This window comes from Onychostoma macrolepis, chromosome 05, assembly GCF_012432095.1.
Source record: "Onychostoma macrolepis isolate SWU-2019 chromosome 05, ASM1243209v1, whole genome shotgun sequence".
In the NCBI taxonomy this organism is placed as follows: domain Eukaryota; kingdom Metazoa; phylum Chordata; class Actinopteri; order Cypriniformes; family Cyprinidae; genus Onychostoma; species Onychostoma macrolepis.
In genome coordinates, this window is record NC_081159.1 from 33,124,478 (window position 1) to 33,148,872 (window position 24,395).

Sequence of the window (24,395 nt, forward strand, 5' to 3'; positions counted from 1 at the left end):
TGCAGTAAAAACGCTTAATTTGTTCGGTATTTTAACGTCTTTGTTACTCTTTGGCGGACTGCCCTGTCTTTACGGCATCATGACATCTGGAGGAATTTCTCTCATCAATATGTCGTATTGGGAGTGTGGTAAAAGGAGGGTGCGGTTCTTGTATCTTACAAACAACAACTCGTTTAATGTTGCTAAACCAAGCACAAATGAGGTAGGTGTACCAGTAACAAAAAGTACCATAATACAATGGAGTTTTGAGTATGTATTCATAACCTGCTGAAAGAAAAACAGCTAAAACCAGCATAAGTTGGTCTCCCAGCCTGGTCGTAGCTGATTTAGTTTAGAGGGTTTTTGATTACTTTTTAGCAAGCTGGTCGAGCTGGGACACCAGCTTACATCCATCTCAAAACAGCTAGTACTAGCCAATAAGCTTAGACTATTTTTTTTTCCAGCGAATGTTTGCCTTATCTTGATTATTAATTAATTAATTAATTGCATCTATTAATGTGTATTAATGTCTCTTTAAATAATGTGTAGCTGTTTTCCTAATCATTTTAAATAAAGTATAACGTTATAACTTTTTGTAGTGTAGTTGTACAACCTGATGATTCTTCAAAAAATAAGAATCTTGAATTTATTAATGTATGAACATTCTTTTTTTTTTTTATGGTCAGATAATTCTTCAAATTAATGAAATTTCAGTTAATATATTGTATTTGTTCATTTTTTCATTTGATATGTAGGATCAGATGATCCCTCTCTTTCTTGGAGCTGATCTGTTCTCAGACACAGACGTTCGCAGTGAAAACCAACCCAGATACCATGCAAAATTTGCTAAACGAGGATTGGCGACCAAACTGGTTTTCCCATCAGGTATGTGGTTAGATTATTATTTTTTTGACCTGGTCAATTTTCATTAGTAGTTAATTAGAGGGTTAGAGGATAATATTTATCTTATTGACCTCTAGACTACAGATTCCAAGGACTGCGACTCCCTTATTCCAACAACAGTCTGTGGTTCTATAGTGTTCATGGAGTTTTTCGAGTAGCATTCGAACTGTATAGCAAACCAGATCAGCTCTCAGTTATGGAGTCATTTCAGGTAACTTAAATTTGTCATTTTACGATTTTTATTATGCCCTTATATTTTCAAAATTTCTGATAAATTGTTTTTTGTTTTAAATAATTGTGTTCCTAAGGATCTATGGAAATCTCGAATAAACGACAACAACTTGAACATGACCTATCATCTTGGTGCCCAGGATGTTCAACCCCAAAATGATCAAGAGGCACAAACAATTTTGGAAAATAATAATACATGTTCATCATACCAAGTCCATCGACAGTCTGGCGAAGTAGAAACAAACTTCTTTCCAGTAGTCACAGATCAGTCAGATATTTCATCATCTTCAGACCATGACTACTGTTCCTCAGGGCAAACAAACTTAAGGCAGTCTACTTTACTTACACAGAAACTTCAAAGCCTTGGGGAAAAAGTGAAGTTATTTACAAGTATTGAAGCAGAACATTTAAAGACTGCCACAAAGTTCCTGGACTATGTTGAATACTGTATTACTGGGATGATTGATGAGGAAAAGCTGATGGACACTGTGATGGCCCTGTTTCAAACTCATTTTCAGAGCTACTCCATCTACTCAAGCAGTCTGCTGAAGGCTGTGGCAGGTTGGCTTGGCCAGCAGTTCAATGCAGCCAACAGCACCATTAGCCACCGGGTTGAAGGATTTAAGGCCCAACACATTGAGCACATTACAAACTTGCCGCCTCCAGAGGAGCTGGCAGCTGAACTTTTCCCAGAGGCAATGCGAAATCTTCTTGCACACTGGATGGGTCTGAGTGACGAGGCAGAAAACTGGAAAAGACACAGCGAATACCCCATTTTATTACTTATTCTAGAATTTGCTAATCACAATCTTATCACAGGAGTAGCTCATGTCTTGTATTCCAGTCTAATATGCAAATAAGTATACTTAGAGGTAGGTTATACATTACATATCATTTGGTCGCAGTTTTGTAGGTTTATAGCCTTAAAAAACACAAATGATTCCAAATAATTAGTTTCTTTAAAAGTCAAATGTTTATGTCCTTTCCACAGCTAGCTGTTGACAGATGTAGTATTTTGTCCTAAAAGGAATAAAAAGACAGCGATCTCATGATTTTAGGCCAACCTTTTAAGAAATTCTGAACATGAAAACATGACATTTTGCATACACTGCTTATAAGAGCTTCCCCAGATTACTATAAAGAATGTTTAATGCAGTCATGTTTAATGTTTGATGCAGTCCAATGTTCATAAAAATATTCAGGCTGAAAGTTTGAATCCAAACACAAGAGGGCAGCAGAACATCACGTACATGTTCTCATCACTGAAAAATAAAACACCTTGAACATCAAACATTTCAAAATTCAATTTTGTTTGCAATTCAATTGTATAACAAAACAAAATAATAATAAATCAAATATTTAAATAATTATAAAGAAATGTTACTTTTTTTTTTAAAGAGACAAACAATATCGTCTTATCTTAATTGGGCAGCAATATGTCTGGCAACTGACAAATATGTATATATAAAAAAATTACTATTAATTAATCATTAATTTAATCAAACTCACAGGCCTTTTTTGGGGTGAAGATATTCAACCATATACGCTTATACCTGAAAGTGGTTTCTTACCACGTGGATAACATTACAGTATTACAGTCTTCTTCTGTCATTTACTTTGAAATAAATGTCTGATCGTTTAGGCAACTCCCCTAGCGATCGCGTCATATTTCATTTTCCTTGATCAAACTGTTGTGGTGTTATGGCTTTCAGTTGTAGCATCCCCTATGGGCAGAATTTCATGCAACTTTTATTGTGCGTCCTCAGAATGCCCTGTTGTCTGAGTAAAATTTTGTTAAATCTGAATATAGATCAAATCATCAAAATGGGTTATGTAAGGCCATTTAAATGGCTTACAACTTTGTAACGCTTGATAAACCAAAATTATTTGGTTTGGATTTACCCCACCAAGGCTGACATTTCTTATGACTTGCCTGGATTCTTTTAGGGCAGAAAAGGAATAATTGGCAAAAAAGTACAATACAATAGGGTTCTAACACATTCTATGTTTGGATGAAAAGAGTAAAATATCTAAATAAAATAGAATATAGGATTCGGCAGAGCTTCCCTGATGGAAGAACTGTGAAGAGTCTATGTCTGGGGTGGTGAAAGTCTTTAATGAGTCACCTGGCCCTGCATCGCTGGTTGTAAATATCTGTGATCCAGGGAAGGGAGGTCCTGTTGGCCTTCTCTGCTGTCCTCATCACTCTGGACAGCACCTTTCAGTCCCGGCCCATGGTGGCTCTCAAATCAACTGGGGCCTCATTTATGAAGTGTGCGTATGCACAGTGAATCACACATACGCATATTTTGAGAGATGATCGTAAGATCAATTTTAGGATGGTTTCTGCACAACATTTTATAAATGAGACCCCTGGTGATGCTCCTTGTGGGTAGACACTCCACAACCCCAGTGTAGAAAGTTCTCAGCAACCTGTCGGAGACCTTGACACTGGCCAAGCGTTGGAGGTGGCACAGACGCTGTGTGATGTGTGTGTGTTGTCTAGCAAAGACCTTCTGTGAGGTGGACCCCAAGTCGTCGTCTTAACCATTGCACCATTGATCAGCAGGGGGCTGTAGTTCCTCGCCTGCTTCCTCCCATATGTAATCCTGTATGGCTGTAGATTCTCTGGTCTCGTCTGGAGCCATAGACCTTCCTCCTCTGCCCACTGGTCCCAATCCAGCATGAATTACTGTCTGGTTCTATTCAGTTCCCCGACCTCTCCTCCTCTGCTGGTTCCTTCCAGCATAGGTGATCCCCTGGTTCTGTCCAGTTAGTTCTATCCAATTTAAAGGACTCAGAGTGGTTTCTTCCAGTTCTTAGGCCATGACTTCTCAGGCCATAGTCTCCTGGTCATCCAGTACCACCGTGGTCTCAGGGTTTCAGTCTACAACCATTTGGCCCCACCTTGGGGTGTAACCCCGGTGTCCTGGCCAAATTCCCGCCACTGGCCCTTGTCAATCATGGCCTCCTAATAATCCCCATCCATTTGATTGGCTCTATGACTCTCTCTCCTCTCCACCTGTAGCTGGTGTGTGGTGAGCGCACTGGCACCGTTGTCCTGTGGCTGCCGTCGCATCATCCAGGTGGTTTAGGCGAGACCCCTTATATGACTGTAAAGTGCTTTGGGTGTATAGCAATACACAATAAAGCACTACATAAATGCTTCATTCATTCACCTTGGCCCTTCAAGGACACAAATCTGCCTCTGCCCTACAACCCTTCATTTTCATGTGGATCTCCAGCCTCTTGACTCCACCATGGTCCTCCAGCCTTCTGACTTGATCAGGGTCCCTTGTCCTTCTGAATCGACCATGGTCTGTTAATCCCAACTCTGCCATGGTCAGTGGTCCCTGTGGATCCGCATCCCTTTAACTCTGGCATGGCCATCCACTCTGCGCGGCTCAAGGCCTTCTATCAGTTATGGACTCCAATGTATTTACATTTCTAATGGAAGAGCTCCTAAAATTATGGACAGCTGCTTGGGAGTTCATTAAAATAACAGGTTTCTGCGTAGCTTCATGTGCTCTATATCAGGCAGATTGGTCTCTAGGAGATGTCCAGTTTTTGCGCTCTGCATGATTCAACAGATGATTCTATCTTATGCATAAAGAAATGGTATTTGAATATGCCAAAAAACAAGAAAGACTGGGGATGTTTGGATTACTATTTTATCCAAAATGCACTGAGCCACTTTGGTTTGAAAAGGATATTTACTTTTGGATTTTGAACATTTTGATTTGAACAAATACTGTCAGGCAACTATACTAAGTGTACAAAGTATAGCCTATGTACGTTTACCTACGTTTTTTTAAATTACATCAACCAAAATGTAAAAGTTAGGACTGCCTTCATATAGGAACTCCTTAGTGGTCCCACAAAATCTTTATTAACTTCAGTGAGCAGTTCAGACATTCTGCTGGAACACACGACAGCTATTTCTAATCATTTATTTTAGTATGGTTATTTTCTCAAGTAGTTTAATTAAAGTAGCTCAGCCTAGACCTAACTTACCTATTAATAACTGCAGAATCTTAATATTGCATTAACATAAGTTAGTACAAGGACTAAGCATATAGTACGTTTAGATTTCAATTGTTCTAATTTTTCCACTTCAGTTTCTTTTTGGTATAATAAGGAATCAAAAATGTATGATCTTCATGAATGATGAAATGTATTTTGTATGTTAAGTTATTTTATTGTTCTGTGAAATTGTGGTGTTTTTTTCTCAACTCAAACTCATGAAGGTCTGTCATGTTAATTTGTGTCCTTGATATATTTATGTAGTAACCTTTCATAAAAAGCAGTAAAGCATTCACAATATATCATAAACCCCTGGTACTCACTGGTCATTGATATATCAGGAATCACTAGCTTCAGAAGGGCTTTTCACACTTGAAATTGTTAACCCTGGATCATCCTAAACCCCGGATAAGCGGAATCCTGGGTTATCTGTAATCACGTTTCACACTGCTCATACTATGCCTGGGGTTAACTGTTAATCCTGGGTATTCATTAACAGACGTTTCACACTGTACATTCCCAAACCCCGGTTAACGTTCTTATTTGCATATTTGCGGTGTCACTGTCTCTGATTGGACGAACAATTTATCCTTTGCTGAAACTTCTGCGTCTTCATGAAGAGCGCAGGTCATGGCTGCTTAGCAACGGGAGACACTATGGGAGCGCAAGCAACAGCGCTTTGGAAAGAAGGAGAAAGCAGCGCGCTTAGAGTTTTAAACGCGTTTTTAGGCGCGACATATGAACATCCTCATGACGCACAAAGGCAAGAAAACAGAAGACAAAAGTACAAAAGAAAGAAAACAAGGAGCAAAGTATGTGAATATTATCTTCTCACCAGCTGCAGTTTACATGACGCGCGTTTCCTGTTAATGGCGTGACATGAGCCTCGCTGCTCAATTTCTGATTGGCTGTCTGTTGCCAAGTGTTCAGCAGAAACAAGCAAACACCGCTCCGTTTCACACTGAACAAACTTAGCACCGGAATGCAGGGTTTACACCAATGCGGTGCTAACCCTGCTCCGGAGCAGGGTTTCATAACCCCGGGTAAAATGCGGTGCTAACACCGCTTTCAAATTACAGGTGTGAAACGTGTCTTTACCCGGGGTTAAAAGCGGTGTTTAGAACGACGATAATCCGGGGTTAAGCGCAGTGTGAAAAGCCCTAGACAGTGTCAATACAAATACAATATACAATCACATTCTCCTCCCAAAATCCAAACAAAACTTTACAATATTAAACAATCCTCAGAGACCAAGCAACAATATATGTTTGAGCAGTCAACTGTATTTACATGTGAACTTCCAAAATGAATAAAATGACAGACCTGATGAATCATACATGCAGGCTAATGCACCAGCATTCTCTACAAGCACATACAAACCGGCTTTACAGTGGCAACGTCAGCCAGAATTTACAGAAATGAGAAGCACAAATACAGAATGTTCAGACAGCATCCATGCCTCTTGAAGAAAACGAAGAGGAGAAACCTAGGCCCATTCCCCTCTGCGTGTGTGTCTGTGAACGGGCCATCTCATACTGGACGTCCAGATTGCGGAACATTTCTTCCTGCTGCTGCAAGGTTTTAAGACCTTCTTCGTTACCTGCTCCTGATGGTTGACCTTCTTCTTCACCCTACAGTAAACACAACATGGTTATCATCATTAACTTACACTATTAAAGCATTTTTGTTAGTCGAAATCAAGCTAAAATAAAATAGAATTTATTGATGAAAAACAAACTAAGAGAAAATTAGAAATGTTGCCTTGGTAACTAACTGAAATACATTTAAGTTGAAGCACTGAAACTACTAACTGGATATAACAAACTGAAAAAGGTAAATATTACAAAACATTAACAGCTCATTCAAAATATTAATAAAGCCTATAACAGTATAAAAATAATAAAGAAACAATCAAACATAACATTTATATATTAAAATGAGAAATTTCTCCAGTTCACACATTAAGATAATTTTTAATAAAAAGTAAAAGAAATGAACAGGCAGACTTTAGTACAGGAGAACACTTACTTTGATGCCCATTAGTTTGCGAAACTTCACATTTTGGTCTTTATTGCCAAAATTCAGCTTCTCCCAAAGCTCTGCTGTTTGTGACTTGTCCTACAACATAAACATATATTTGTAGCATTTGGACCAGTCAGACACACATTTAGTCATTATATTTAATGAATAATCCAGGAAACCCTCTCATTCAACAAACCACCTGAGGGTCTATGGTCCCTTCTCCTGAAAGAGCACCCTAAAGGGCTCAGTTACCAGGGAAACCATCTGATAAGACTGTTTTATTGCTCAAAAGTATGAGAGATGCGAAGTGCAGTAAGAACAGACCCTTCTGAAACCCACGCAATGCCCATAAAAACAGAACTTTCCTCCTTTTCATTTATACGAATAAACATGCATCCCAGGACTTTGTGTGTATGATTTTAACTGTTTTGTATGGTGTCTCTTGCATTATATTTTGTTGTATGCATGCTTTTTGAGTGAAGTACTAGTTAATGTAACCCCACCTATATCGTGTCTCCTACCAAATTAATGCTCATTTGATGACGGATACTTTGGTGTACACCTCACAGAATGCCATGTGTGTTTGTAATGTAATCAAAGTATAGACTGCCAGAGCCATTCGAACCATGCTCTCAGACAAAGGGTCATAAACCCCCCCAATATTTCCAGCCTCCCGCTTGGAAATTCAGATTTTCTCATTGGTCAAGCCCATACTGAAAGGTGTGACTCTTCCCTGACTTTAAAGGGCTCACACACACGTCCGTCCCCCTCTTCTGCTAAATCTTCCGATTGCTGCTCGCCTGGAGTGACTTGCGGAGGGCCTGAGCCGATGCGGGCGCGCCCAGCAGATCCAACATATACAGCCGTGTGCGATCTCCCTAGCCTGGGGAGATGGCTCTTGACCACAAAGAGTCAGACTAATACCACTGGAGTTCATCTTCACTCAACCTTGGAATGCACCATCATGGAAATGCCCTCGCTCAGACATTTCTCTCTCCCCGCTCCCAGCAGTCTCTGCATTTTCATCTCTGCAGTTCCACTGCGGCCCACAGGGTCAGCAGGCCCCATTTTACACCCAGCCATGTGCTTACTTAGGAGAGAGGACTCTCTCAACCCCAACAGAGTCAAGAACAACCTCGGGAGTTTCAAGAAATTGCAACTTCGGCCATCGAATTGAACCATCCAGATCCTCTTCAGAGGCTTCACGAGACTCTCGTTCCACATCCTGTGTCAAATGCAAGTATCATTCCTTTCACCACACCGAGGTTTGTTGTAAGCTATCGTGTACTGTGCTTTGAATTAGAGACTGATGGTTCTTTCAGATGGTCAACTCAGCCTCATTTCCACCTTTTTCTGTCCGGTTTCATTCATCATCTCACTTACCCTTCCCATATACCATGTATGTGTGATTTGTGTGTGTGTGTGTGTGAGTGTGAGTGTGAGTGTGTGTGTGAGTGTGTGTGTGTGTGTGTGTGAGTGTGTGTGTGCGCACAGCTTTTTTCCCTTAATAAATTAATTATTTCAAAACTGCATTTTGTATTTACTTGGGTTATCTTTGTGTAATATTAAAATTTGTTTGATGATCTGAATCTTTTAAGTGTGACAAATATGCAAAAAAATATAAAAAACAGGAAGGGGGGCCAACACTTTGTGTGTGTGAATTTTTTTTGTTTTCAGTGGTGTGAAAAAGTGTTGGCCCCCTTCCTGTTTTTTAAATTTTTTGCATATTTGTCACACTTAAAAAGATTCAGATCATCAAACAAATTTTAATATTACACAAAGATAACCCAAGTAAATACAAAATGCAGTTTTGAAATAATTATTTAATTTATTAAGGAAAAAAAGCTGTCCAAACCTGCTTGGCACTACGTGAAAAAGTACTTACTAAATCTAATAACTGGTTGTGCCACCCTTTGCAGCAACAACTGCAATCAAGCGTTTGCGATAACTTGCAATGAGTCTGTTACAGCGCTGTGGAGGAATTTTTGCCCACTCTTCTTTGCAGAATTGTTTTAATTCAGCCACATTGGAGGGTTTTCGAGCATGAATGGACTGTTTAAGGTCATGCCACAGCATTTCAATTGGATTTACGTCCGGACTTTGACTTGGCCACTCCAAAATTCAGGGTCACTCCAATTTTGTTTTTCCTTGAGCCATTCAGAGGTGGACTTGCTGGTGTGTTTGGGATCATTGTCCTGCTGCATAACTCAAGTGCACTTGAGCTTGAGGTCACAAACTGATGGCCGAACATTCTCCTTCAGGATTTTCTGATAGAGTGCAGAATTCATGGTTCCATCAATTATGGCAAGTCATCCAGGTTCTGAAGATGCAAAGCAGCCTCAGACCATCACACTACCACCACCATGTTTGACTGTTGGTATGATGTTCTTTTTATGAAATGCTGTGTTGGTTTTACACCAGATGTAACGGGACACACACCTTCCAAAAAGTTCAACTTTTGTCGCATCAGTCCACAGAATATTTGCCCAAAAGTCTCAAGATAATCAAGATATTTTTTGGCAAATGTGAGAGAAGCCTTTGTGTTCTTTTTGGTCAGCAATGGCTTGTGCCTTGGAACTCTCGCATGGATGCCGTTTTTGCCCAGTCTCTTTCTTATTGTTGAATCATGAACACTGACCTTAATTGAGGCAAGTGAGGCCTGCAGTTCTTTAGATGTTGTTCTGGGTTCTTTTATGACCTCCTGGATGAGTCGTCTGTGCTCTTGGAGTAATTTTGGTAGGCTGGCCACTCCTGGGAAGGTTCACCACTGTTCCAAGTTTTCTCCATTTGTAGATAATGGCTCTGACTGTGGTTCGCTGGAATCCCAAAGCCTTAGAAATGGCTTTATAACCCTTTCCAGACTGATACATGTAAACTATTTTGTTTCTCATCGGTTTATGAATTTCTTAAGACCGCGGAATCATGTGTTGCTCTTTAAACATGCTTCACTTTGTCAGACAGGTTCTATTTAAAGGGGTGGTTTACTGCGATTTCACTTTTTTCATTTTAAATAGTGTGTAATGTTGCTGTTGGTGCATGAACAGTATCTGCAAAGTTGCTGCGCTGAAAGTTCAACGTAAGCGGAGATATCGTCTTTTAAAAATCAGGAAGTTTAATGCCTACAAAAACGACTCATATGGGACTACAACGAGATACTTCCCGGGTTGCATACGTAAAAAAAACATAAATTTGCATCAACCCCTCCCTCCGGAACATGCCAAAGAGGGGGCAAGGCCATGTTCTGCGGCTGTGTCGAAGAGGAAGAGTTATAGTGGAGAGTTGTAGCCATGCCGTCGAAACGGTGTTATTTTCACCCAGCTGTCAGGTCTTCTGTGTTCGGGCTTCCTACGGATGCTGTAGTTCGTCAACAATGGTTCAAATTTATGTTTGATTATGTTCCTGACAATTACAATCCTAATTTAGCTCTCTGTGCTGCGCATTTTACGGAAGACAGCTTCCAGAATCTACACGAGTTCAATGCCGGATTCACACAGAAACTATTACTAAAACATGGAGCGGTTCCAACTTTAAAACCAGAGGCAGCAGTTGTTGGGCCACAACCTGTAAGTAAGATTTCATAATTTTAAATATATTTGCATGTATAATTTCAGACGTAATGTTTTAGTTTGATCATGGATGTAAACAAATGCCAACGCTGGCTTTAGTAGCCAGTTAGTTAAATGCTATTTCGTGTGTCTATGACAAACGCGTACAAACATTTTGGACCCGAATTTGTAATTATGTACTAATTTTGTAAATATATTTTCTATGTATACTTTGACGTAATTTTTCGATTTGATCAAGAATGTAAACACAAGCCAACGCTGTTTGGTTATAGTAGCCAGTTAGTTCGATGCTATTTTGTGTATATAAGACAAACGTGTACGAACTTCAAAAAATTATATGTAATCACAACAGCAAACTTCCATTCAGAAACGTTTTGTAAGAGTCGTGCTTGCGGAAGTCGTGCTTGACTCTCTTCATTACCGCTTTCTGGGTCTGATTCTGGCTCAAACTGATACGGCAATATTGACACCATTATTTACATTTGACCGGAGCACATGCAGCTGTCGCCCGTAAAGGTAATGGGCGTGAAGTTTCCGGACAATGTGCAGTACGCAGTTTAGCCAATCACAACACACCAGCCCAACTAACCAATCTGAGCCCATTGCCTGTTTCTGAGGGAGTGGTTTCAGAGAATCAGGAAGTCAACCAGTCGTTCAAATGACAGAGGAGAAAGCGGCTTACAATAAAGGTGAAATATATGAAAAATAAGGCGTTTTTTAACAAACGAAACACGAAGACATGTTATATTGCACCCCATAAACACAATCAAGCAAAGAAAAAAAGCAGTAAACCACCCCTTTAAGTGATTTCTTGATTCAACAGGTCTGGCAGTAATCAGGCTTAGGTTTGGCTAGTGAAATTTAACTCGGCTTTCTAAAATAATGTTTAATCACAGTTCTTTCATGATTTAACAGGAGGGGGCAATTCATTTTTCACGTAGGGCCAGGTGTGTTTGGACAGCTTTTTTCCCTTAATAAACGAAATCATCATTTAAAAACTGCATTTTGTATTTACTTGCATTATCTTTGTGTAATATAAAATTTGTTTGATGATCTGAATCTTTTAAGTGTGACAAATATGCAAAATAAATTGTAAAATCAGGAAGGGGGCCAACACTTTTTCACACCACTGTGTGTGTCTGTGTATGTGTGTGTGTGTGTGTGTGTGTGTGTGTGTGTATGTATATATATATATATATATATATATATATATATATATATATATATATGTGTGTGTGTATATATGTATATATGTGTGTGTGTGTTTGTTTAGACTAGTTATGCATTTGTGATTTAGTTAATAAACTTTGTGCACAATACATATGAGTATTTGTTTCTGATTCCCTGCTTGCAACAAAGTGAATTTAATGATTCTGATCTTGTTACATACTCTGAGTAGTACTGTACCTTAAAAAGGGTATTTCTCTTATTCTGGAAATTATTATTCATAAATAATCAATACTGAGCATTCGCTAGACGACCTGGTGAATTGATTGTACTTTAAAATTCTGCTTTATCAAGCTAATTCTATTAACTTATCCAAATATTATAATTAATTATAAAGAGTTATGATTAATTATTAATATTCCCCCTTAGAGCTAATTTACTACATATTAATACTGAACATCTCAAGACATAAGATTTTAAGGATGTCAAAAGTAGTGTTACTAGTATCAGAGGCATTAGGTACTTTGCAAAAGCTAATGATTCATCAATGGCAAAATGAGCAATAAATATTTTTTTTTCAATGTCTAAGAATGATTTAACAGTGGCAAAATAAGCAATAAAGAATTTTTTTTCAATGTCTAAGAATGATTTATCAGTGGCAAAATGAGTAATAAAGATTTTTTTTCAATGTCTAAGAATGATTTATCAGTGGCAAAATGAGCAATAAAGAATTTTTCTCCATGTCTGATTTTTTTGGACTGTTTTTGTGGAATCTTTTGAACTGCTCAAAAGTTATAAAATAATTGCTTAATTGTAAACATTTTTTTAAAATGGCATAAAAAAAGTCAAGATTGAACCAACACAAATGCAAATTTGAACTGTTGGTAGCACTACAGGTTTTGGGTTAGAAAATCCAAATTTGCTGTGGTTAATGTTTAAACTATCCTGTCTATCAAATTTAATTACTTTCCCATGAACTGTTCTATGGGCTACCATAGACTCAGAAGTGGAGGAATATATACAGCAAATAGAAAAATGAATTGTATATTACATAAAACTTAGAATAAACAGAACAATCAATGCAAACAATATAAGTGGTATCATGCTAACTGTCAACAACCTGAAGGAGTGGATGCCGTTCTATCATATCCTTGATAATAATATTATTTCATTATTTCTTGTTTGTCTATACTAATAATAAACATATAGAATGTGGGTAGTCTTCCATTGTAGCAAGAATGGAATGTCCTTCTTTCCATGCTGAAGTCTATTTCGTTCCTAGGGTCACAGTGCCACGATTAGGTCAGGGTGACCTCTCATCTACGTGAGCGACAACTGTGACATTTATGTGTTCTGCTGTTTTATGATATTGTTTGCAACTTGCTTATTGAGCAATTTAACTGGTATTTGCATAATAGATATTAAATAATCCTGCGTTATTCTGTATTTTTACTCTCTAAGAAGAGACAGGCATAGTGTGTGTAATGAACCATGCTGACTGCGGATAAGATTCTCGCCAGAGCTAGGCCACCTTGAACAGTAGCTAAGTGTTCTCTGGGTTTTAACTGTAAATTCCACTACAAACCCTATATTAAAAATTTATACAACAGTTAATTTCTTGGCCTCACCCCATCTTTTTTCCCCTGCCACAACATTTTCCTCTTCTTTTCCTGCTCTGCAAACTTCATTGGGTTCACCGCTGAGGGATTGTAGTAGCTTGGCACAGCAATGCCAGTCTCTGCCAGCGTTTTGGCCTGAAGCGCTGCCATCTGAGCAGCCATTGCGATCTGAGGAGTGACCTGTGTGCCAGAGGCCAGCAGTGCTGCAACGTTCAGGCCTGAACTGGGTGCTGCAGTGGCCGTATCGCACAACAGTGGAGCTGCTGCTGTTAGGAAACAACCAACAAAATATCAGATGGATGTCTGCTGCAGTGGGTCAGATATGAAGCCACTGCACCAATAGGCAGATCATTTGCAGCAGTTACTTGCCTGCTGCTCTCTCTTGTTGTTGCCGTTTTTCCAACAATTCTTTTTCCTTCTGTTCTTGAAGCTTCTTTGCTCTCTCCAACCTAAAAATGAGGGGAGAATATATTTAGTGAACAAGACTACAAGGAAATTCAAACTTCACAAATCTAGTCAGATACTTTAGGTGGTTTTCACAATGGGTAATTTTGAAGCGGTTCAAAAGAGCTTGATTAGAGCTGCAGGATATTTTGAAATAACACTGAAACTAGGGATGTGCGATATTTATTGTCTGCGATAATATTGTAATTATTGTTTTAACAATACACAAGCTCACATTACATCGCTCGCTTCGCAAAAAATAAACAAACATCTTGAAAGTACAAAAGTCTATATTCGTGATGAAGCCTATTAGAATAGATTGCAGTCAGAATTCAAGTTATGACAGCAAAAAAACTAAAATAAATTATATAGTTTTTATATAGTTAGGTAATATCACACAAGCAACCATGCCATTTTCCTAAATATCAGCATGTGAGTGCGATATTCATTTTAAACAACAGTTCAACAAACAGGAAGTAAATACTGGGAGTAAGTTACATTTTAGACACAATATTGTCTGTTTTTTATGTTTCACCAATGAAAATAGTTTTAAACAAAGCTGGAGCACAACATTTGTGCATCTCAGATCAACACACAGCAGTGTTCCTGAATCAATCTGTTTTTGAATTGATCATTAAAGAAATCGCATACTCTCGAGTATGTACAATATGCAATAAAGTTTAATGCGACTGTCAAATTATGCAGGCTGTCATGTGTCGAGTCTATATTGCGTGTTCAAACCTTAATCATTCATATAAACAGGTAAACAGATGTTTCCTGGAGTGTATAACAAGTTAATTAATGCTTAATTATCGCATTCCAATTTAACCATTAAATTTTAGTCAAAATCTACTGCAGATTTAAGCCATATTCGGACGGGACTAGTTTTACTGGGAGTCATTAGAGAAATTTGTATTTCACAGACGTACTTTGCCATTTCAATCCTGTCCAAATCTGCCACGTCTCTGTTGTTCTTACTCAACCTTTGTAATAACTCCAGAGCAAATTATTTACTGTTTTCGGTAAACTCAGTGATCCTCTGAGAAAACTAATCCCGTCCAAATGTGAATGTCTGTGTTGGGGGATGATGTCTTGGCCAACGTGAACTACCGTGCGACTAAAATCATCTTATGATTAGGGCTGGGTATCGTTTAAAAATTTTCCAATATCGATACCTTGAGTCCGATACCGGTTCCTGAACAATACTTTTTTCTATACCAATTTTACAAAATCAGTTTTAACAAGATTACATTACCTCAAAAAAAACTTTGCTTTTATTTTCTCAGCTTGTTGACATTTATACAGACTCAAAGCCTCATCTCCTGAGCCACTGCACAAAAGAACAAAATATATCCAACACAATAAATCAGTGCAAATAATTTTAATAAAGTTCAAATAGTTTTCATTTTACACATCTGTTAGGCTACATTTACACTAGTGCATGTTCATTTAAAATGCATTGCTCAGACAGGATCATCATTTCTATTCATTTATTCTAGGTTGTTAAAGACTTCAAGAAATTGAAAATCTTTATCCACTTTCATAAGTGGGTGTTTTATTTTCTTTCACCATATGTTTTATTGTTATTAAATTCTGGTGTAGTATGTCTAACTATTTTAATGCCTAAAAACTTAGTTCATTCAAATTTATTCTTAAAATAGCCTCATGAAATGTTTTATTTTTCCTCAGAAATTCTGTGTTCTGCTTTTCAAATGAAGGCATAAAACATTAATTTCATTTATCTTTAAATTATTGAAAATCAAAGTTTATTTATTTATTTTGGCAAACAAAGAGGATTTACTTTTTAAAAATTAAAACATGGAAGAAATGTGTGATCATTACTTAAAAAAATTAAGTTTTAATAATTTGAATAGTAGCCTAGTAGTAACAGTATGTACATTCTGCTGAAAAACAGTAATATATTTCTGCCGCAGTGTCTTCCAAGTTAAACCAAACTTTTATTTTGACGGGTTGCCGTGAATACCTTTACAGTTTTGTGTGTATATGATATGACACTAGTTTTACTCAAATCAAACGGTAAAATGCTCATGAAGTGACTCTCAGAGCAGTTCTGGTAATGTTGTTCATGTGTTTATGTCCTCATTTAGTGAGACGGCAGACGCTGAAATCACCGCGAGCATATGATCAATCGAGAACACTGATCAATCTGCACCGCGTCGCTTCTAGTCCAACACACCTAGTGCTGCAGGCTTATTGGCTCATTGACGTTGACGAGGTTAACCCTTTAGGTATCGAAATTTGGTACCGAACAAGACATTTTTCGATATTCGATGATATCGAGGCAATTCGGTCAGTGCCTAAAAAGTGTCGAACTCGATACCCAGCCCTACTTATGATATTTAGTCGAATAAAATAGGAAATTCTAAAATCTGGAAATGGCTAAAACCAAGTCAAAATGACCTCACTTCGGTTATATACAGTGTACAAAATCCAAATAGTTTTTTTTTTTTTTTATACGTCGGGGAAAAAGACAGCACTCTACCTTCTGGCTAATGCCTCCTGAGCATCCATGGCTGTGTTTCTGCCCCTGAAGGCCACAGGGCTAGCTGACCGACTGCGACTTTTTCTCCGTGCTTTCTCTGACCTCTTCTTCTTCTCCCTAGATAAAATTGGACCATCTCATAATTTTAGTACAAATTCGCAGTTTCATGCAAAATCATGAACACACAATCTTCGTCCGACCTGCTCTTGCTACGGCTCCTGCTGCGATGTCTGTGCTTGCTTCTGGAGTTTGATCGAGACTTGGCCCGTCTCTTCTTGTCACGACTCCTTGATCTCCTTTCACCGCTTCGTGAGCGAGATCTTTTTTTGTCCCAATTTCGATTATGATGTCGTCTTCAGTAAAATATTAATAAACATCTAAGCACACTAAACCTTAACATATTCACTCGTTGCATAAATTCAGCCGATGTTAAATTAAATCAAAACAATCTGTCAAATGAAAATACCTTTCCCTTGAACGTGATCTTGATAGGCTTCTTGGTCTGGAGGATTTCTTGTCTTTTCGGCGATGTCGCTCCTCCATGTCTTCAGACAGCCTGTCACGGCCTTTATCTGACATCTCCAGCTGCTCCTCTGATCCGCTCTGACATTTCAGAGCTTTCTCAGAGTCCTTCTTCCGTGCCTGTTTTAAGAAGAATTGGTCTCTTTCAGGAAAATAGTGCAATAAAGAGAGTTAGTAAGTTGGTTTGAGAACAAACTTGCCAAAATAATTCTGACAAGAAAAACAGTTTTTAAATTACAAAATCTCTATGCCAACTTCCACCACCATCCGAGTGCAGCATATACAATTACATTTAACACAAATGAGTGCACTTAACCAGCACATTTACACCCAGTTCAGTACCAAAAAAAAAGCATGGGAGATCTTTATTGCAAGAAATGTACACAGATTTCGCACTGGCATTTTCTTTTCTCACATGCACCATTTTTCTCCTAAACAAAAAAAAAGTCAACATGAAATCAAAATGAACCCCATTTACTTTCACATTCCTGGTCTTACTCTACTTGTCTTCTTGGTTCAAATGTTTATCTTGTCAATCTTTCTTCAAAATGTAATTAACTGACAAATCTAGTTTTTGCTTTGTCATGACGGATGTGTAAAGATGCTCCTGAGTGAATTTGACCAAGCCATCATCTTGGCTCAAAATATAAAATATTCTAAATTACCATACATCTACATATTTCTGACCACAAACTCGCATTCAAGTCTGGCCCGGCCCCATTCAAGAACAGAACACACAAATCAAATTTTAGGGTCTCTTAATTAGTTGCTTATAAGCATGCATATTACTAGAATATTAGCCATTTATTAGTAGTTATTAAGCACATATTAATGCCTTATTCTACATGACCTTATTCTACATCCCTAATCCTACCCAATACCTAAACTTAACTACCTTACTAACAAGCAGCAAATAAGGAATGTATTGAGGGAAAAGTCGTAGTTAATAGTGAATTAGTGTTCCATATTCTAAAGTGTTACTATTGTTATTACTATTATTATTTTAACTCAGAAAATTCACATTATTAAAGTAAACTGGGTTTGGTTTCATGTTGACTTTAAAGGGCATTTTACATGATGCAAGAAAACCTTTTTTTTCGCCACCTATGTGTACAGGCACATTTCTATACATACAATAAGCTATTTAAACCACAAAATCGCAAGTGGTTGCAGTGGTAAACAATGATGCTCACATGTGCTATTGAGTGAAAACATCCTATGTCTGAGGTGATTATTGTTTAAATATTGCATTCTGTGAGGCACGCCAAGTAAGAGCTAAATTACTTTTTTTTTTTTTTTTTGTAAGTTTAGGTAATACAATATTTATTGTATTATGCAAAAGTGCAAAAGTAATACTGCTATGCAAAGGCAAAACACAGTAACACCACCAAACAAAAATGAAAAAAATGGCTTTAGAGATTTGTTTTAGAGCGGACGTTAATGCAGCTTTCACAAACAATAAAAACATTACTGTGTTTAGGCTTTGTATGGCAGAATGGGTTAAAAACTATAATATAATATAATATGAATAATATACTCTTGATGCAGTCATACACAACAAAGTGGCATGATTCATGTGAACAAGCCCATTCTACCACCTGTCTTTCTCTCCCACAAAAAAATGAACTGAAAACTCACGGTCACTGTGTACAGCGTAAAATGCCCTTATGACCTTCAATCCAATTATGACCAAACAAATATATATGAAAAATATTCTTAGTGTGCGCAACTTAACTGTTTTAAAACGTATTTATATACTGTGAAAATCTGCATGCATTCACATTGGGAATGGCCACTTATTTTTTTAACTGCAATTCTGCTGGTGTCTACAAAAAAGGCAGTTACTGGGGTTGTGAGACAAAAAGATATCGTTTAATAGGCAAATAAATTTAAATGACTGATAGTTACCTGTCCAGGTAGTAGGCATATAATTTTGCTATCTGTCAGCAGCGTCTTCTGTTCAGAGTGTCTCTTCGTGCATTAGCACGCTGAGTATAATTTATTATAGAAATGTTATCATATGATCTAAAATACAGGACGTTAAAAAAGCTCCCAAACAGACATTTCTCTCCATCTGTTATCAATATTAATAAAATTTAAGACTACATGCACTTGTGATTACATCTCAGTGCTTTTCTTCTCAGTCTGGCATTTCATTCCTTCTGTCTAAGCTGCATACTTACCCTGGACTAAAACTAGAAATGCCAGCTGTAAAACTACTGATGCTGTGACCAGTATAATTTAGGTCTACATGACATCAATGGACTAAAATTAGTTACCTCTTTGCTTCTGCTGTGGCTTCGTCTGTGCTTCTTGTCTCCTAAAAGACAAAGAGATACAAATGACTTATTGTTGGAAAGATTTACACAACAAGCATTTGCCAAACAATTTCATTTTTAAAAGTTACAATAATTCAGGACTCAGGAGAATACTGTGATTGGGCCAAAAAAAATATTTTGACATTGTCAGGCAAGCAGTTTTAAGTATTGCTCCAGATACACCATAACTGAGCATCACCTCTTTACATTTTCTTTAGAACATGTACATAGGCCTACTTAGTTTATAAATAAAATCTAGACAGAAGTTTAAACTAATGTAAAGTTATTTGTAATCTTAGTATTGAAAATGTTAATTATAAAGTTCAACAAGTCTAAAGTATTACAAATAAGGTAATAAGGCACAAATTTTAATGAGAAAACTGAAAACTTCAGAGCTTGGGTGGGTGGGAGGGGCTTGTTTTATTTACGCAGTTTCATTTATTTGTTTTTTTTTAATGGATTGTGTCCATAGTTTCTGCAGGTTTGATGAGGATGAATGTTCTTTTTTAAAAAAGCACTGTTTAAAGGTCAAGTAAAGAACATTTAGGGGAAACACATTGAAGGGAATACAAAATGTCTCCATTACTTTTAAATAATTTTCAGTTCTTGGTTTAATTTTCTTTAGTACAAATGTCTAAAGATCCTTAAATCAAACTACTCAAAATAAAATAAGACAGTGTAAGAAGTCTTATTTTCTGTGGAACTTATCAGAATGAAGCATGTTCATGATTAAAACAAGAACAAACATCCATGTAACGACTCGACTAACGACAAGTTTTCACTAGATTTGTGTAAAAACTACATTGCACACAATTTTACAAAATGTCACTGTAGAGTATGGAGTGTAAATTTAGCCTATGTGAAAAGTAAAAGGCATTTTAGTGAAAATGAAGGTGTCTAGATACACTAAAGTATTGTTATAAATAGGTAATATAGCCCCTTGAAAGTCTTGCCAATAACTTAATTTCGTTCACGTTTCAAGGCTTAATTTTACTTTTGAATGTCAAGTAAATGTGCCTTGATTTAAGGACGTTTGGACATTTGTGCTACTGTGGGCAGGCACGGCGCCAGAATTCTCTCTTCACCGGGGCTAAAGGGGGGCTAGACCAATATGTGGGGTGCTAAGAAAATAATCCATATTCATAAAAAAAAAAAAATTTTTTAAAAAGCATTGCCGCGGGAAGCACCCCCTGGCCCAAGAAAAAAATGGGGGCTGGGGGTGCAGTGTTAAAAATAAATAAATGAAAATTTTGTAACAGAAAATAAATAAAACTCATTTTATTAATTTGTATATTCATTAAAATTAATCGAAAAATGAAGCCTAAGCCTACAAGACAATAAGCAACAGTAAAACATGAATTAAGTTGAATTAAATTGATTGTGCTTATGAAGTCATTTGTTGACATAACTTTTTTAATCATATTATTACCTGTAACATGTTTGTGCCGTACCCAAATCAAGAATTAATGACCATTTCTACAGCCATTACAAAGATACAGAGATCGAGAGCGTACCTCAGCAGCAACCAATCTCACATTCTCGCATCTGCAGCTTATTTTGATCTATAATGTTAGATCTTTCCTATTCTTGGAACAATATTAATGCTTAAGGTTGATTCAGGATTACTCTTAATGAAAAAATAAAAATTCCACACACAACATCAGCAATAGCCTACTAAGTTACAATGACAAAGTAGCTAATATTAAACATAAAAATTGTATTAACAATATGAGTAAGGGAAATATTACCCGTATTGTAACACAAACAAATAACTGTCTTTAGATTTCCCCTTTCTTTAAAGCGCCGTCACTGACTGTGGGAGACATTTTTTTTTTTTTTTTTTTAAATGAGAACGACTGCGACATGTCATTATTAATGAACCTGGTCTACCTGACTTGCGCTTTCGGTCCACTGATCGTGATCTGGACCGCGAGCAATGCTTCGAGCTCCGCTGACGATCTTCATCTGTGTGCGATTTTCCGGACAGGGACTCGTTGTATTTGGCGTCATTTGCCTGTTTGGAGACAAATCACAAATGTAAATCTTAGAAAAGTATCAATTATGAATATTCATATTTCTTAGTACAATTTGAGCGTTGTCCTGAGTAACGTTATTAAGAACCGTAAATTGTATCACGTTAGCCGCGAATTAGCCAGCTAATCGCCGCCTGTTTATATGCATGATACTTAAGTACAGCAGATTCTCACAAAATCAAATCATTTATCATCTCAGATACACTCTAATTTCTAATATAACAGGTTGGCATTTTAGTTGACAGCATCGTTTTGAGCCTTCATTCTTTTCTACTTAGTTTAGAATAAGCTATCCGCCATTTTCCGAGTACAGAATGCACCCAATGAATTACTCTTTCATTAATTATATGATTTTCCCGACTATAATCTCGCCCAAAAACAACAATCAAACAAATGTACTTGCCGCCATATTAACGAATAAAGAAAGGAATCCTCTGTATCCCTGTGGTTTGTAGCAGAATGCGACAACCTCCTTCTATCATTCGTTTCTTTTGCGGCGGAACAATACCCGGATGTTTCTTTCTACTTCTACTAATACTCGCAGAAAGCGGCAAAAGCACAGCGCCCCCTTGCGGCTGGACCTTCTCACTAGGCTTTTGGTAATGAACCCAGACCGTAAGACGGTGCAGCTGCAGTTTTTAGGACATCCTCAGACCTCACCCCAGTCATCTATGCCAAAAAGGCTTCATGCTTCAGACTAAAATAAAAATATTTTCCATTGTAAATGTTATGGGGATTAATAATAGAATGAATTTAACACAATTATCCCTTTCAATTTAATTTTATCATTATTATGTGAAATCTATGACACTTATTGTCTTCTCACTACATCTGAAACACTGTGTCCACAGAGAAGGGTTCAATCATTCATATGCTATTAAACAGATATAAATGTTTTTTAATGATGAAAAAGACCTTGTTTTATCAAAAGCAACACTTAATAATATCTCATATTAAAGCAAGGTTGTTTTTCAGTGACACATGCATGTTTCATAAGGTTTTAAAGATGTGTCCCCACTTTTTGTCAACACCATCAGATATTCATTAAAATGTAATAAAATCAGGGAATATCAGGGGCAGCTGTCACTCTAAACGAACCCCTTGCCACAATCCTCCTCTGCAGAGTACATCAGTGTCAGACAGGCTCTGCTAAGTTTTAGTTTTTTGTATCAACTTTTTTTTATTTTTTTTCACACACAACATCATAACAAAACATCCATTCAAAACAAACAAAACAAAACAACAGACATATAATCAATATTTTAAAAGTTCAGTCAAAAAGGAGAGAGGAGAGGGAGGGAAAAAATAAAAAAGGAATAGAAAAAGAAGAAAACAAGTAATTCCTTTATATAATCGAGTATGTTAAAGAAAAAACCCTGCCAAGCATCAATAGTAGAAGGCTTGGCCCCATTAATTCGCGCTGTTGTACATTCACAAGTCACTATTTTCAGGAGGCTATGGATCAATGTGTTTTTCCACACATGTGCGGTGTAAACCAGTTCTGTATTATTGTCTTCTTCACAGCTGTAAAACCAGCAAACAACATTCTCTTTTGTATTAAGCTTATACAGAGACCAGAATCATCATTAAGAAGACATAAACCTGGGTTAGCAAAGCAATCAATTTGTAGTAAGGAGGATAAAACCAGGTTTACATGTGTCCATAGATTAATGACAACAGCACATTCCCAAAACATATGAAGAAAAGTACCTGATGATGCAGTATTACATATATGGCAGTTAAAATTTGGTTGTAGTTTTATTTTGAATCTTTTGTAAGGAGTTATGTATGCTCTATGAATGACTTTGAAGTGAATAAGACGATGAGTCAAGTTTTTAGATGTTAAGCTGAGGTTAGACCACACTCTCTCCCAGTCAACAGATAAATTAAGCTCAGATAATTCCTATTCCAAATAGATTTAATAGAAAGAGGTTTTGTAATGCAATCAATAATTTTATTATATATTAAGGAAACAGATGGCCGACCAGAAGATGGTGGAAGGAACTCCATACGCTTTGAGAGCCGAACGTAATTGAAGAAAGACAAAACATGCGGATGCTGTTAAACAAAATTTAGTTCTTAATGTCTGAAATGAACAGAGGCCATGGTTATCATATACTGTATATCACCGCACGTGTTTATGCCTAAAGAAGACCAAGAGGGTTGGACAAATGGACGATTTCCGCATACAAAATTTAAATTGTGCCATAAAGGTGTACTATTACAAAATATGAAGGGTCCTCCTATCAGACGTTCAACCGTTTTCCAGACTTTAATAGAATTAGCAACAACCGGAACAAATTTATAATTATCACCTTTTTTCCTTGTGCCCACATATAGTTCCACTCTAGCCTGTCAAAGGCATTTTCTGCATCAAGTGAAAAAACGCACAAGGGCTAGGATGAGAGTCTGCAAAGTCAAGAATATGAAAGAGTCGATGCATATTGTCAGACGCATTGCGCCCCTTGATAAAACCGGTTTGGTCCTCCTTGATCAGACTATGAATTACCTTCTCCATACGAGAAGCAAAAACTTTAGCATAGATTTTTAGATCACATGGGATAAGTGATATCGGTCTGTAGCTGGAACAATCTAATGGATCTTTCCCTTTTTTAAGTAATGATGTCAATTATGCTTCTTTATCTCTATGAAATACACCATGTTCAATTGCAAAATTAAATGAATTAAGCATAAGTGTCCCTACCAAATCCCAAATTTCCAAATATAATTCAGGGGGGAGACCGTCTAGACCCGGCGATTTGCCCTTTTGAAGGCTTTTTAGAGAGACGTGGAGCTCTTCCAAACTTAATGGGCCTCCAAAGATTCTTTATCCACCTGTGAGATCCGAGGCAATTCCAATTTATCTAAATACTGCTCACAAATTGGTTCATCAAAATATGTTTCGGCTTTATACAGATTTGTGTAAAAACCTTTAAATATGTCGTTAATCGCCGCAGGGTTTGTAGTGACCTGACCATCCGATGATTTTATTGTGCTAATATATGCCTTAGACTCACATTCTTTCAGCCTAAAGGACAATAGGTGACTAGGTCTCTCTGATTCAA

The 24,395-nt window shown here is 37.3% G+C and overlaps 2 protein-coding genes across 8 annotated transcripts; one reads left to right on the forward strand and one right to left on the reverse strand.

Moving 5' to 3' along the window:
• The first annotated feature begins 63 nt into the window (after nt 1–63).
• Nucleotides 64–5,146, forward strand: si:ch211-110p13.9 (uncharacterized protein LOC562347 homolog). 2 transcript variants are annotated; one of them, XM_058775196.1, is made up of 4 exons: nt 64–202; nt 735–864; nt 960–1,093; nt 1,191–5,146. In XM_058775196.1, exons 1-4 carry the CDS (start codon nt 80–82, stop codon nt 1,971–1,973), a joined length of 1,170 nt encoding a protein of 389 aa, XP_058631179.1. In that variant the 5' UTR covers nt 64–79; the 3' UTR covers nt 1,974–5,146. The 2 variants fall into 2 exon arrangements, with proteins under 2 accessions (XP_058631179.1, XP_058631180.1); XM_058775197.1 differs by lacking the exon at nt 64–202 and adding an exon at nt 509–633.
• A 1,195-nt stretch (nt 5,147–6,341) lies between these two features.
• On the reverse strand, nt 6,342–21,881 carry rsrc2 (arginine/serine-rich coiled-coil 2). 6 transcript variants are annotated; one of them, XM_058775191.1, is made up of 11 exons: nt 21,734–21,881; nt 21,188–21,311; nt 19,259–19,299; nt 16,924–17,099; nt 16,658–16,810; nt 16,458–16,574; nt 15,210–15,284; nt 13,880–13,959; nt 13,520–13,773; nt 7,165–7,254; nt 6,342–6,767 (listed from the first exon to the last, which is right to left on the reverse strand). In XM_058775191.1, exons 1-11 carry the CDS (start codon nt 21,737–21,739, stop codon nt 6,579–6,581), a joined length of 1,305 nt encoding a protein of 434 aa, XP_058631174.1. In that variant the 5' UTR covers nt 21,740–21,881; the 3' UTR covers nt 6,342–6,578. The 6 variants fall into 6 exon arrangements, with proteins under 6 accessions (XP_058631174.1, XP_058631173.1, XP_058631178.1 ...); XM_058775190.1 differs by having other exon boundaries at nt 13,520–13,776; XM_058775195.1 differs by lacking the exon at nt 21,734–21,881 and adding an exon at nt 18,888–18,967 and having other exon boundaries at nt 13,520–13,776; nt 16,924–17,121; nt 21,188–21,283.
• Between the last annotated feature and the right edge of the window lie 2,514 nt (nt 21,882–24,395).